We start from the raw sequence: 14,051 nt of genomic DNA on the forward strand, positions 1-14,051 counted from the left end.
CTCCTCACTCTGTCAGAGACAATTGAAATGATGGCTATGAGCAAGACTATTCTAAATAAAGTAGTAGGATTATGAACCATATTTATAACTCAGGTTGCTAGTCATACCTGAATACAGAATATAACATAGGCTTTGGACCTAATGAATCAATGTTGATTAATACAAACATTAACATAAAGATGTGTCAACGTGAAGCACTATCTGATAAATCATTTAACTTAGTGCCCGGCATACAGTAACTATTCAATAATTGATACAAAGGTGACTAAATGATACATGATCATCACCGTCATCATACCAGACTGGAATCTATCTTTATGCATATTTAGAGAAACTTTATCAAGTACAGATCAGACAATAAAATGTGAAGAGTTCATTTTCACTTCTACTTGCTTTTAGTTCTAAACTTGACCTCGGTGATTATAAATACAAATAATGGTTTTATTCTAAACTTGAGATAATAGCACATTCCACACTTAGTCAATAATAAAATATTTTAAACAGGATCTTCTCTTTTGCTTAACAGCTATCTTGCCCAGTTAGTAGCATGCAAATTTTAGTTTCAAAATGAAATCATTTTAGCCAGTCAAACACTGTAATAATAAAGTTCTGAAAAACCTATTCTCAGCTAGTTTAGAAATAAGGACTTTGTTGCCTTCCAAAGAACACAGTACCATCACCACTGATTAACATTCTTTTCATATGCACAGAAACTAAGAAAAAGAAATAAACAGTTCAATTTCATTAAGACAAATGATTTATCTATGGCAAGTACTTTCCATAGTCATAACTTGATTTGTAAAATAATTTACAAACCTGATCTAAATCACTGAAGTTTATCCGCTGTTTGAGTTTTTCTAGTTCTGCCTGCTCAGGAACAGACATCTGAGTCACATATCTACTATGTGGAAACGTCAGTGAAGTCTTTGTTCTTCGTCTTCCAACTCCTGGCGATGACTCCGGAGAAATATCATTAGTTACCCTTTTATCACTTTCTACACCAAATTTTCTCTTATTCTTTTCTGATGACCTATTTGCCTTCTTCTGCTGGCCGCCCCAATCCTTTAAAAAAGTAAAGGCAAATGTTAATCTGACCTCTATCAAATCAGGAAAATATTTTGGTATGCTTTAAAATTTTTGGTCTTAAAGTTAGAAATGACAAAACAATTTTCACATAAATACATAGTCTTAGAGACAATTACTTACCTGCATTAGCCCATTTTCCCTCTACTACATGTAGTCTAAATTTTATTACTGTGCTGAAATTACTTTAATTATTCAGAAAATAACTACTTCCCTATCATGAATCATTAACAAATACCCAAACTCTAACCCTAGCATCAGTCTAAATATTTTCAGAAGCATTTTTAAAAATGGTTCCTTACTATTTATAAATTGATTGGTGAAATAAAATTATAGATACCTTCACTGGTCTCCTTTAAAATCAACATGTATAGGTAGACAGATCAGGAATCAACCTGTGTTCTAAAGCAATTACTGTTACCTGAAGAAATGCTCCACTGTGTGACCCTAGGCAATTTATTTAACTTTCATAAATCTGTTTCCTAATCTCTAAAATAGTGCCACCTTTAAAACACGATTTAAAATAACATATATAAAACATCCAGCACAGTGCCTAGCATGTAGTAAGCAACAGATGTTAACTATTATTATTTTCTATAGGGAACAATAATGTACTATATGATAAGGTCTGATATGAAATGATAAAAAAATATGGCGGAAAGCAAAGAAGAACTAAAGAGCCTTTGGATTAAAGTGAAAGACGAGAGTGAAAAAGTTGGGTTAAAGCTCAACATTCAGAAAACTAAGATCATGGCATCTGGTCCCATCACTTCATGGCAAATAGTGCAAACAGGGGGAAAGACTGGGGAAACAGTGCAAACAGTAACAAACTTTATTTTTGGGGGCTCCAAAATCACTGTAGATGGTGACTGCCAACCATGAAATTAAAAGATGCCTACTCCTTGGAAGAAAAAGTTATGACCAACCTAGACAGCATATTAAAAAGCAGAGATATTACTTTGCCAACAAACGTCTATCTAGTCAAGGCTATGGTTTTTCCAGAAGTCATGTATGGATGTGAGAGTTGGACTATAAAGAAAGCTGAGCACCAAAGAATTGATGCTTTTGAACTGTGGTGTTGGGGAAGACTCTTGAGAGTCCCGTGGACTGCAAGGAGATCCAACCAGTCCATCCTAAAGGAAATCAGTCCTGAATATTCATTGGAAGGTGCTAAAGCTGAAGCTCCAATACTTTGGCCACCTGATGGGAAGAGCTGACTCATTTGAAAAGACCCTGATGCTGGGAAAGATTGAAGGCAGGAAGAGAAGGGGACGACAGAGGATGAGATGGTTGGATGGTATCACCGACTCAGTGGCCATGAGTTTGAGTAAACTCCGGGAGTTGGTGATGGAGAGGGAGGCCTGGCGTGCTGCAGTCTATCGGGTCGCAAAGAGTCTGACACAACTAAGCGACTAAACTGAACGTTTTACCAGAAAATATGTTTATTTACTTAGCTATATTCACATAACACATTCAAAAGTTCTGTAAATTCCCACCTTATCCATATTGGAAGAATGTTTTAGTTTTACTTTACAAACACCTTTTGGGATATTTTTCTCTTTTGTAACAAAACTTCCTTCTCTACACACTGTCCCTCCAGCCCAATTCACATGTGGGTGTTCCTGCCAACTTCCTGTTCTACTGCTGCTGCTGCTGCTGCTGCTGCTGCTAAGTCGCTTCAGTCATGTCTGACTCTGTGCGACCCCACAGACGGCAGCCCACCAGGGTCCTCTCTCCATGGGATTCTCCAGGCAAGAACACTGGAGCGGGTTGCCATATCCTTCTCCAATCCTGTTCTACTTACCCCACCCAATCTTGGCCACAGGTGACTGGTAAAGAGATGCATACCTAATACAAGTTAGGATAATCATATTTTAAAATTTCAAATTGTAACTAACAGATAACTAGTCAGTCTACAACAGAAGCGTAACTGAAAACTTTAGAAGGGGCAGCCACAGTATATCACATGGACCAGACGAGAGAGAAAACTGGTCTGTGAAAATACAGTTGGGTTAAGTAGAGACACTCAGAAGCAAAGAGTTATTTAGCAAAGTGAAAAAATAATTCTTGACAACTTTCTGATTGCTTTTTCTAGTCCCTTACTAAAACCCAGCTATATTCTTTTAACTTATTTTCCATAAAACATCTTTATATTCTTTTTTTTTCTTTATATTCTTATAACAAATCTCCTTTTCAGCTTAAGCTAACTCAAGTTGATATGTTACGTGCAGGAGAGGGATTCTGGGAAGTGGGCAGGAAAAAAAAAAAAAAAGATGTTACGTGCAAACAAAAATGTCTTCAACTAATATACCAAATAGCCCAGGGTCATTTAATATATTGGCCAGCAAGAAATACTGTGTCTACATAGTTTCAATGAGGATGACTTGGCTAAGTCAGAGGAAAGTGGCATTTTAACATCAGTAGCCAACAACACACCATCAATAATAAGATATCTTACCATATTGTTGAGTCGGTCATCAACACTCTCATTGCTCCAGTTTGGTAAATCCTGATCATTCACACCTTCTTCAAAAGGACCTCCTCCTGTGGCCATACTGGCTTTTACAATTAATCTTCTGCAAAACAAGTCAAGACTAACTTTTTAACACATTAAAAACAAACTGTAATATTGAAATCATTCCATGAAGCTTAGCAATAGAAACAAGTATCAGAAAAGCTGATTTTATGAAATAAAAGAAGCACCACCTCTTTTATTTTGTGTGAGGCATCAACCACACACAAAATGATTTAGCTGCCACAGGCATAGTTTGTTTAGCATGCATTAAGTAGCTGAAGTGATAAGGAGAGGAAGGAAAAAAACCTTGGAATATCCACTCTTTGTGCAGGCTTGCATCCTTTAAGGTTACTCAATTTATTTGACACAATCCAAAAAGGTAAAGAGGTAGGAAAAAGTTAACTGGATGGAAATGACATCACTTATAATAGTAATAAAAAGTAAAATTATCTAGGAATAATATAATTTTGCCCTATGTAAAGACACATTATTTTTTAAATTGAAGTACAGTTGCTTCACAATGTTGTGCTTATTTCTGCTATACAGCAAAGTGATTCAGTTAAACACATATAAGAAGCACTATTAAACTCTATAAAAAAACGCGAGAGAAAATGTGAATAAGTGGAAAAACATACTATCTCCTTTGATGAGAAGACTAAACATTTTTTCTGAATTTTAGACTTAATTAAATACCCACTGGGATTCTTGGAATTTGACAGAACAATTCTAAAAACCATCTAGAAGAACAAACAAGTTAGAAAAAAATTACGTGAAAAATAAAAGCGAGAGTTGCTGTAGTGGTCAAGAGAGTAAAAAACTAAACCCAAGATATTCAACCACATTAAGTATCTATATGGTTCAATCAGCACCACTCAAAAAGAAAATCTTCAAATACACCCAATTCAAAAAATATAATGACAAAAATTAACTATAGCTAACATCAATTTTGTTCACTATATGCCAAATGCTAATGCTAAACATTTTATGTGTTTATCATTTAACCTTTGCAATAACTGAGTGGTAAAAGATTATTCAATTGATGGGACAATTTGTTAACAATGTTGAAAAAAGTTTATTTAAAGCTTTAACAGACTTCCTAAACTAGGATTCATCATCTTAAACACAAAACACAGGAAAATGATTTCAGTGACTATTTTCTCAATTCTCCCAAGGATGGCACATACCCAGTACCATTCCAGACACACAGAAGAATTAATTCATAGTAAACAACAGATGCCTTAGAGCATTAGAGCTGAATTCCCCCTCAGATGAAAAAGACTGCCTTACACCATAAACCAAGATACTATCCAGTAGATTAAAAATAGATGAATAAGATTAAAGAGTCAAAAGACAAGAAAAAAGAATGAGCTTTAAAAATAGAGATTTTGCTAATTTGAAATGTGGAAATAAAAAGGAATATGTTCAACCAATTTTACTCACGCACAAATGAATCCTATGTATACTGAGAATAAATAGTAAATGACAAGCTGGGGAAAAAATCTGAAAGAAATATGAAGTATATAATTAACATCTTTACTATATTAAAAAATGCTTGCATGAAAGCAGCTGTTGGTTACGGGGTAGGAATGTGATTTTTGCTCTTTACCTTATATATTTTCAGCAATATTTTACAACATTTTTTACACTAGAAATCTATTTAAGAACTTTGCAAAATAACTGATACTCATAAAGAGGTATGTCCAGTGAACTGACTCATTTAAATGAAACATTTTACAACTACCTTTTTCTAAGATGCACTGATGTAATTTGTAATATTAAAGAATAGGAGCTCAAAAAATACATAAGCAATAGAGATGAAAACAATACCTAACATTACAAAAAGTAATTTATCTTAAAGTGGCGATTAGAAGAGAAATTACTAAAATATTTAAGTAAAAACTCTCACCAATTTTTTGGTAAAATACAGTATGTTGCATTTTCTATCAGTAGAGTTAATAATAAAGTAAGTTTACTTTAAGATAAATTAAAAATATATTCAAAGAGATGTTTTGTACTCATTTTTTTATTATGATGAATTCCTCCTAAAATAAGCTTTTCCTAAGGAGCTAGTGATAAGCTAATGACTTTGAACACAAGTTTCTAAAACAATTTAAAACATACATTAAAATTAGTCTGGGGAAAAAAAAAAATTAGTCTGGGGAAAATATATCAACTATTTCTTAAAAATCATTTTTAAAGACCATTTACTAAATAAAGTCTATAAAGTTTATACACAACTTTGTCTATTTGTGATTGACATAAGATGATATTGAGTATTTATAACTCAGTAATGATACCAAATGGTTGAGAAGGCATACTCCTACAGAAGTAAAATTATCAGCATGAAGCTACTGAAGTTATTGACTGTGGATCCATTCTCAGTGTATTCAGCTGATTTCTCTATGGGAGTAGCTATCTCACCCTATAACAGAAAACAAAGGCAAGTCATTTCTTTCTTATGTTAACCTCTTTAACCTCCTCAAAGTCACCTTGAAAACTACTGATATCTACCCTCTAAATTTGATTCTGTAAACACATTAATTTATGTAGTTTTTTATTATGTCATGATTATTATTATAAACTATTATTTGTATAGAAAGACTTTTAATAATCAAAACACTAGGTGTGTAAGAGAAGAGGACCATTGCAAGGAAGAATTTTATGGCGGAATCAATATGGCTTAGCGACTATAATGAAGTGGGAGATGAGGCAGGGAGAAAGGAGTTAAAGGATGACCCATGGGTTTCTACCTTGAAAACAGGGTATATGATGATACATTCAAACTAATTTGAAAAGAAACACATTTCCATTAATGAGAGAAAAAGATGAGCTCAGTTTTAGAGACATTTGAGATATCTATCGCATACCCAATTAAATCTGTCCAGTGGGCAACCAGCCATCTCTCAGAAGTGAAATCTAGGCTACAGAGATGTGCAAATCATCAATTCATAAAAGAATGTAAAGTGGAACAGAAGGCTCATGGAGAAGATAAAGAGTAAGAGAAGACTAAACCTTGAAGGACATTGATATTTAAAAAAGAAAAAGAACACTTAGAAGGTACAGAAAGACAAGAGGAAAACCAAAACCAGAAGAATGTGTCAACAAGGGGGAGAAGTGTGTAAAGAAGGAGGGTATGATAAGAATGCCAAGTATTACTTTATCATATAAACAAACTAGTGAGAATTGTCCATCTGGATTTAGCAACAAGGCGGTTACTGACAACCTTGGTAAAAATCAATTCCATAACTGAAATGTATTTACTGATGGGGAAGAGAAAAAATTAAAGGAAGTCATTAGGTGATTTTTTTCAAAACACCATTCTGTGAAGGAAAGCAGGCAGAGAAGGTTAAGTAGAAAGATTCCTTAAAATGGAGGTATCTTACATATGGTAATGTACATGTTTCAATGCTACTCTCTCAAGTCATCCTACCCTCTCTCTTCCCCCACTGTATCCAAAAGTCTGTTTCCTTTGGGGCCCTGCAAATAGGATCATCAGTATTATCTTTCTAGATTCCATATATTCGCATTAAGATATGGTATGTCTTTCTCTTTCTGACTTACTTCACTCTGTATAATAGACTCTAGGTTTGTCCACCTCAGTAGAGCTGACTCAAATGTGTTCTGTATGACGCAGGGAACCCAAAGATGACGCTCTGTTACAACCTAGAGGGGTGGGAGGAGACATATGTATACCAATGGCTGATTCATACTGATGTATGGCAGAAACCAACACAATATTGTAATTATCCTTGCAATTAAAAATAAAATTTTAAAAAATACTAATAAAACTGATATATATATAACCGGGGGGAGAGAGGGAGGTATCTTGAGTACATTTAAAATTTGCCAGGATAGCACTCATAGAGGGAGACAAAGATGCAAACTGTGTGTGGTCTCTGAAGAACTGGGAACGACTCGGATCTAGGGTTTAAGAAACATGATTAGCATTAGATTGGCAAAAGAACACCTCTTTCACGGAAATGAAAGAAAGAAAGGATAGAATGGGATACAGGCTAGTTAGCAGATCTGGTGGTAGGAAGTTGAAAGAGGCTGTTAATTGCTGTGAAGTAAAACAGATTGCTCGGTAAATATGTGAGGGTAAGATATCTGAGCGGCTGGGGAAGTGTGAAGAGCAGCACTAAGGGTTCAGATGACAGCAGAGAACATTCACTTTTAGCACTGATACAACACTAATCTGCAGTTTCCATTTTTTTCCCCAGAAGTGCTCATCAGCCTTGATATAAAGCAGTGGATTCCACTGAATCCATCCAAGCTTGGGATTTTGCCAGGCAGGTTTAATAGAAAAACAATGAGATGGAAAAGCTGAAGCCACTGGAAAATAATTAGCACAAGTGATGGATGATCGTGTGTGAAGCAGAATGGAAATAAAATCCTTTTACTTCAAACAAGCACTTTCATCCACCCTATGACCTACTAAAGTAAGTTGAAACTATTATTTATAAGTTTCATTTTGCTATTTTTGACAGTCTTATTTGGTCTCCTCATCTCACAAGGATACTGAATGTAAAAATACCATGGCAATTGACAAACTACTTTCAGTGACTGATCTTTCTGAAGAAAATCCTGTTGTAGGAATCTTACTATAAGTATTACAGATATCTAAGTAGAATATCCCAGTATTAATTACCATGAAAATACCCATGACTGATTAAAGTTACCTTTGAAATAAAAATACAAATTAATCAAGAAAAGAAAAAATTACTTTTCCTAAAATCTTTAAAATTCAGATATTATTTCTCAAATGGTATTAAATGACTCCTAAGTGTCTTTGGAAATATCTTACATCTCAACTGACATTTGTAAACCAAGGTTTTAGAAATTCTCATCAAAATAAAGGATTTCCCTGGTGGCTCAGGGGGGTAAAGAATTCACCTGCCAATGCAAGAGATGCAGATTTGATCCCTGGGTTGGGAAGATTCCCTGGAGGAGGGCATGGCAACCCACTCCAACATCTTTGCCTAGAGAATCCCATGGATGGAAGAGCCTGGCAGGCTACAATCCATGGGGTAGAAAAGAACCGGACGCAACTAAGCATATCCAAATAAAATATTGTAGAATGTGTATATATATATATATATATATATATATATATATACACATATATATATATATATATATTTTTTTTTTTTTTTTTTTTTAATATTTGCTTAGAGTCACAAAATAACCAGGGCTGGTATCTCATATTATCTGCACAAGTGTTCTAAAGGTCGAATTAGCTGGGCTATTTCTTTTACTAATTATATAAAGGAAATATCCAGTATACTCTTTTGAAAGCCTTAACATAGTACACAACCATCCTAGGCACTTTTAATGGAAACTGAGAAGAAAACGCGTAAGTTTCTGGCATTATGTGTTGTTTAGTTTCATTTGAGGGATTTCTCAATTTCTTCTCTGTACCTAAAAACCATACAGATCTTTTTCCATAGTACTTTGAGTTTGACACTTATTAAAAATTTCAGTAATTCTTTTAGAACTTAAGGTATCTCTATATAATTACTCTTTTTGGTATATGTGCTGCCGAAGCAAGCACATAATTACTCTCTTTTTAAAAAAACAAAAGCTCTTTACGTATTAGGGGGAAAAGGATGAATAGACTACAATACAACACTCAATTTGAATCAATACAAATTTGATTAGACCTCACTATGTACCAAATACTACACTGGGTCTATCTTACGGTACAGTTACTCTGTATAGAATGTTTCCACATCAAGAAAATTTAATATAGCCTCACTCTCTACAAAAGCAAATGAGAACCCTGAAGTCAACTAAATTCGGCTTGTTAAAACTTCTCCCTCTCTACAGTTTATATTTGAAATCTGTCACTTCCTTGTCATTGATTACATATACCTCCCTAGGCAAATCTATACATCCTGCTACAACCAATCCCAAACTTCAATGCCATTCCATCCCATACTCTCTACTGGTAACAGCTCTTCCTGTGATTCCTTTCCACTGGACCATTACAAACTCACTCCCTATACATCCTCTATCTATTCCGAAACATTCCTCCTACTTCTTTGGCTTCAATAAAATCCCAAACCACTCTGAAAGTACTATTTCCTTAGAAATCCTTTCTAAAAGACGTTACTCTTCCTAGTCTCTCAGATTCATGGGGAAAGAATATCATTTACAGACTATTCTTATTTAACAATGCTTGACCTTCCTCTTTTAAACACGCTAACCATCAAAAGCACCACTCTGTCTATCTTGGGTACCATTTCCTACTGTTCACCCCAAGACAGTCTTACACTTTTAACTGGCTTGTGGTTTTCACTTTCCACGTCACTCTCTGCTTCCATGACCTGAACATCTGTGATGATTTTTCTAAGACTCTGACCTCAGTTACAACATCCATTTCGTCTGCTCTATCCCAATACTGTTTCTACTCTGGACAGATCATTTGTTCAACATCCTTAACTTCTGAAATATCTCTTTCTGAACCTAAGTCCTTGCATTCTGTTTTGCCTCACCTGCACATTCCTGCTGAACTTACCCCTTGGCCCTGCTGAATACCTCCTGTCCCTTGATCATTTCTCTTTCCAAGAATCCATTCACCCCTCACTTTCTTACTTAACCCAAGAATGCTACTTCCAAAAATGCCTTGCTAACATCCTTGCCTCCTCATCAATTTGCCTATTTTATCAACTCAATTCTGCATAAACCTCAATACTCATTCTTTCTGTTTGTTCTCTCAAAACTGTCAAATAGTTATAAAATGGCATTGACTGTGTCCACTATTAAGGTATACTACACACTGACACTTTAAAATGTAGGTTTACTCCTTGAGGTAAGGCACTTTATCTGTTTTGCTCACTGTTCTATCTCTAGTACTTTGTAGCATGAACTCACACATTGTACACACTCAGTTAAATCTGTAAGATGAGTGTACTGCTATGTTACCGTGTTATCCTTTTCTGGCTTCTTAATAAAATCCGTAGTGTGACACCGAACACTTTCTATTTTTTCCAAATCTCACATACATTTACTTCTTTTCCAACAAATGGCCAAGTCTCCTATTGAGAAAACCAAGGTCTTTTAAAGCGAGTTTAACTCAACTGCCTTGTATTCTTATTCTATTTTATCCATCTTCGCTAAAGTGTTAAAAGGAGAATTATTTGTGACTGATTTTATAACTTTTTATTTTACCAAATACTCCAGTGTTAAAGACTCTAAAATACAGACGTATATCTGACATTTCCTCTGAGTTCTATTCTTCTTGTCTTATTCTGTTATAGTCTTTCAACTAACAGAAAAAGATACCAAGAAGTACAATTAAGATATAAATCAATGGCCAATCTATATTCTTAAGACAACCTATTGCATAAGTGTGTTGAAGATTTGTCTGTTTTCCTAGAAAGCAAGGATATAGTCATCATATTTTGAGAATTAAGCTGTCTTTAAAATTTTAACAGGAGAACTAAATTTTCTGCAATCTTTAAAAAAGAGAGTAATTATTGCTAAAATGGTTCTAACAAAAATTACTTTTAATCCTCAGGGTGAGGATTAATTTCTAAACTGTCCTTAACAAACAATTTCTTAACTTTCCCTCAGTGAACTTACATTGACTTCTTCCTGCTGGTCAGAGTATCTTTACGTAACCAGCATTTGTGTATAGAAATGCCCTATGTATAGAAACCAAAATTTAAAGTAAGTTTAGACAACTGAAACTAACAAACTTCAATCAACAGTATACATAATAAGCTCAAAAAGTAGAGGAGTTTGGGAATAAAAAATAAAAACAGCCGATTACTAGAAAAGTTGTACCAGATGACTTAAGAGTAAATCAATTTGGAACAAGAGGCTATCCAAATAGTTGCTACAGGAAATATTCAAACTCAAATGAGCAGATGAAGAAACTCTGTGAAGACAAAGACATTTTAAGAAGTATTACATAAACTATCATAGCATCTAATAATTACGAATGACATGGCTCTTTTCAAACAGAAGTATGAAGACAGACCAAAGTGGCACTCCAAAAAGCAGGGCAAACAGGGCAGCAAACCTAGACCATTTATTTACTACAGGCACTAGTATTTTATAACAGTATTCAGCATCAAGTCGTCTTCAAATATAATACAAAAGCCAATAACATATACAATGATGTCAAATTACCTGTTTCAAATCTAGCTTTCGTAGCTCAGAAACGGCTCCCTTCCTGCTTCACAGTTCAAAGCTGTTGTGTGCTTATGATTAAAAAAAAAAAAATCATTTTAGCCCATTTCACTGTGATGTACAGAATACCAAGTAGTATTTATAATCTAAAGTGTGCTCAGAAAATCAACGGAAAAGGAAAAATTCAATTAATCAATATTTTAAATTCAACGTACTTTCAACCTTTAGGAAAACAAAGCGATAAACAGGTTTAAATCCTCCAAACCTGAGTTTTGGTCTACCAAACAGCACTGCGATACCTTAATATCCACTTGGGAATACAATGAAATTATAATGTAAAAACACTATAATGCAATCATCATACAGATTTCTCCATCAATGTTAAAATCCACGCCAAAGATTACTCTTCAGATTGACCAAGTCATTAACTTCCAGTCACGCAAAACTATTCCAGAACTTTGCATTCCCGTTGATGAGAACATCTTTATTTAAAAGCTAGCTGCTTCATTAAAAAATAACCCTCTCACTACAGAAACGCAAGCTTTACATTTCAGTTCAAAAACTCAGAATTCTAATGGTTTCCAGCGGCTCTATCTGGAAGGTGTTAGGGAAAGAAAGGAGCAGGTGCTCCCGCAGCTTTACACCACCACCCACTCCAGTAACCAGAGAATAGCACAAGGCGGAGTCTGCAAGGCAGTTACGGGGCGGGGGTGGAAGGGGCGCCCAGAAACTCCGCTTCTTCCAGCGTCAAAACACGATCCGTCACCCGTAGAGCAGCCGCCACAGACCTCGCATTGGTCCAAAAAAAAAAAAAAAAAGAAAATTATTTTTCAGATAGGATGAGCTCTAGAGGAATGAGCCGCGGGGCTTAAAAGTTTGGAGGCCCCGCCTCCCCAGCGGGGCCTACGACCTAATCCCCAAACACTCGTTTCTGCAGAGCAAGCAACGTTCCTCGAATCCATTTGGCATTTAGTATTTCCCCCACCCCGCGGCCCATCCAAACTGGACCTGCAGTAAGGGATGGCGAAGGGGCGCCGCGGGAGGTCGGAGGGGAAGCGCGGTAAAATTAGCATTCGCCTCGCCAGTAGGAACCCCCAAGTCAGGAACGCCTCCCCCGGCCCTTCAGCTCTAAAAACGCCCGGGACGGCGTAAGTCCTGCTGCTCACGGCCCAACCCCAAAGTAGCATCGCTCCTCACCCGCTCTTCTCCACTCCAAATTCTGGAGCTCGAGAGCCCCACGGAACGGAATTTGGGGAGTAAGGTAGAAGAGGCGCAGATTATGGCCCACTAAGGCCCCTTGCTATGGAAAACGAGACCCCCCCCCCAAAACAAACCGTAGCCCCCACTCCACTTCCTCCACTCGCGAGGGACATTCCTGGAGCGCCCGAGTCCCCACGGCGGTCTCCTCCCCGGGGCCAGCAAGAGGGGCGGGGAGGCAAGCAGGGGGTCCTGCAGTCGCCGACGCGTCCCTAGATGCTCACCCCGAGATCAGCATCGCTCGGCCCGGGGGAAGGGGCAATCGGCCCGCCCAGAGGGACGGGAAGCAAGCAGCAAGGAGCCCCAGGAGCCCCACCAGGGGCGTGGGCCCGAGGCCAGGCTCTCCAGGATCAAGTGTCCCAGGGCCGTTGCTCTCCCGCCCCGGCGCCGCGCTGCCGTCGGTTGCCAAGGGCTGGGAACGCGCAGGCATTACCTGTAAACGAAGCAGCCGCTCCTGCCAAGGGCGGAGTAGCGGTCAGCCCCACCACGACCCGCCACCGGCAGCGGGCCGCCCTTAGAGACCGCAGCAGGGAGAAGCCCCAAGTTCCCAGGCTGCCTAAGGGCCCAATGGCCGCCTCCTCTACCTCAGCTCCTCAGCGCCAACCGCCGCAACCACCGCCATCTTAGGATCTCATTGTGGTGGGAGAAGAGGGGCGGGGGGACTGCAGAGGGGGCAACGCGCCGGGAGACATGCGCCGTCTCCTCGGCAACGACCGCGTGGGGGCGAAACTCGCCCTGGCGGGAGCCGCAGTGTGATCAACGCGCTAGACCGGAGTCATGTGACCCGCTGGAGTCGGTGGTGTCACCTCTCTCTCTGGAGCCCGGTGTCGAGTCCACAAACGAACCACCAGAAACTACATATCCCACAATGCCAACTCGCTCTCGGGGTACACGCGCCCGCTTGTTCGTCCCGAGGGATGTGACTACGAATCCCAGTATGCTCTGCGCTTCCGGCTTCTCCACGAGGAGGCGAGGCCTCTGAGGAAGTGGTTGGAGACCCGCCTTGGCAGATGGAAAAAGAGTGGAGGCGCGTTCCGGTTTTCCTTTGCGGGGGAGTGCC

The 14,051-nt window shown here is 37.9% G+C and overlaps 1 protein-coding gene across 24 annotated transcripts in view; it reads right to left on the minus strand.

The window, feature by feature from the left end:
* PCM1 (pericentriolar material 1) overlaps positions 1–13,793 on the minus strand; it is an 84,481-nt gene extending 70,688 nt beyond the window's left edge. For 11 of the 24 annotated variants that reach the window (XM_065947353.1, XM_065947352.1, XM_065947350.1 and 8 more), the window contains exons 1-4: positions 13,425–13,790; positions 11,735–11,805; positions 3,542–3,659; positions 817–1,062 (exon numbers count right to left, since the gene is read on the minus strand). In XM_065947353.1, coding sequence (XP_065803425.1) covers positions 817–1,062; positions 3,542–3,637 — 342 coding nt within the window. In that variant the 5' untranslated portion in view covers positions 3,638–3,659; positions 11,735–11,805; positions 13,425–13,790. Of the gene's footprint in view, positions 1–816; positions 1,063–3,541; positions 3,660–5,038; positions 5,099–11,734; positions 11,806–13,424 lie in introns of all 24 variants that reach the window. The other 13 variants (XM_065947341.1, XM_065947344.1, XM_065947333.1 and 10 more) reach the window with 6 other exon arrangements.
* Positions 13,794–14,051: the final 258 nt, after the last annotated feature.

The sequence above is a fragment of the Muntiacus reevesi genome, chromosome 10, assembly GCF_963930625.1.
Source record: "Muntiacus reevesi chromosome 10, mMunRee1.1, whole genome shotgun sequence".
Classification (NCBI taxonomy): Eukaryota; Metazoa; Chordata; class Mammalia; order Artiodactyla; family Cervidae; genus Muntiacus; species Muntiacus reevesi.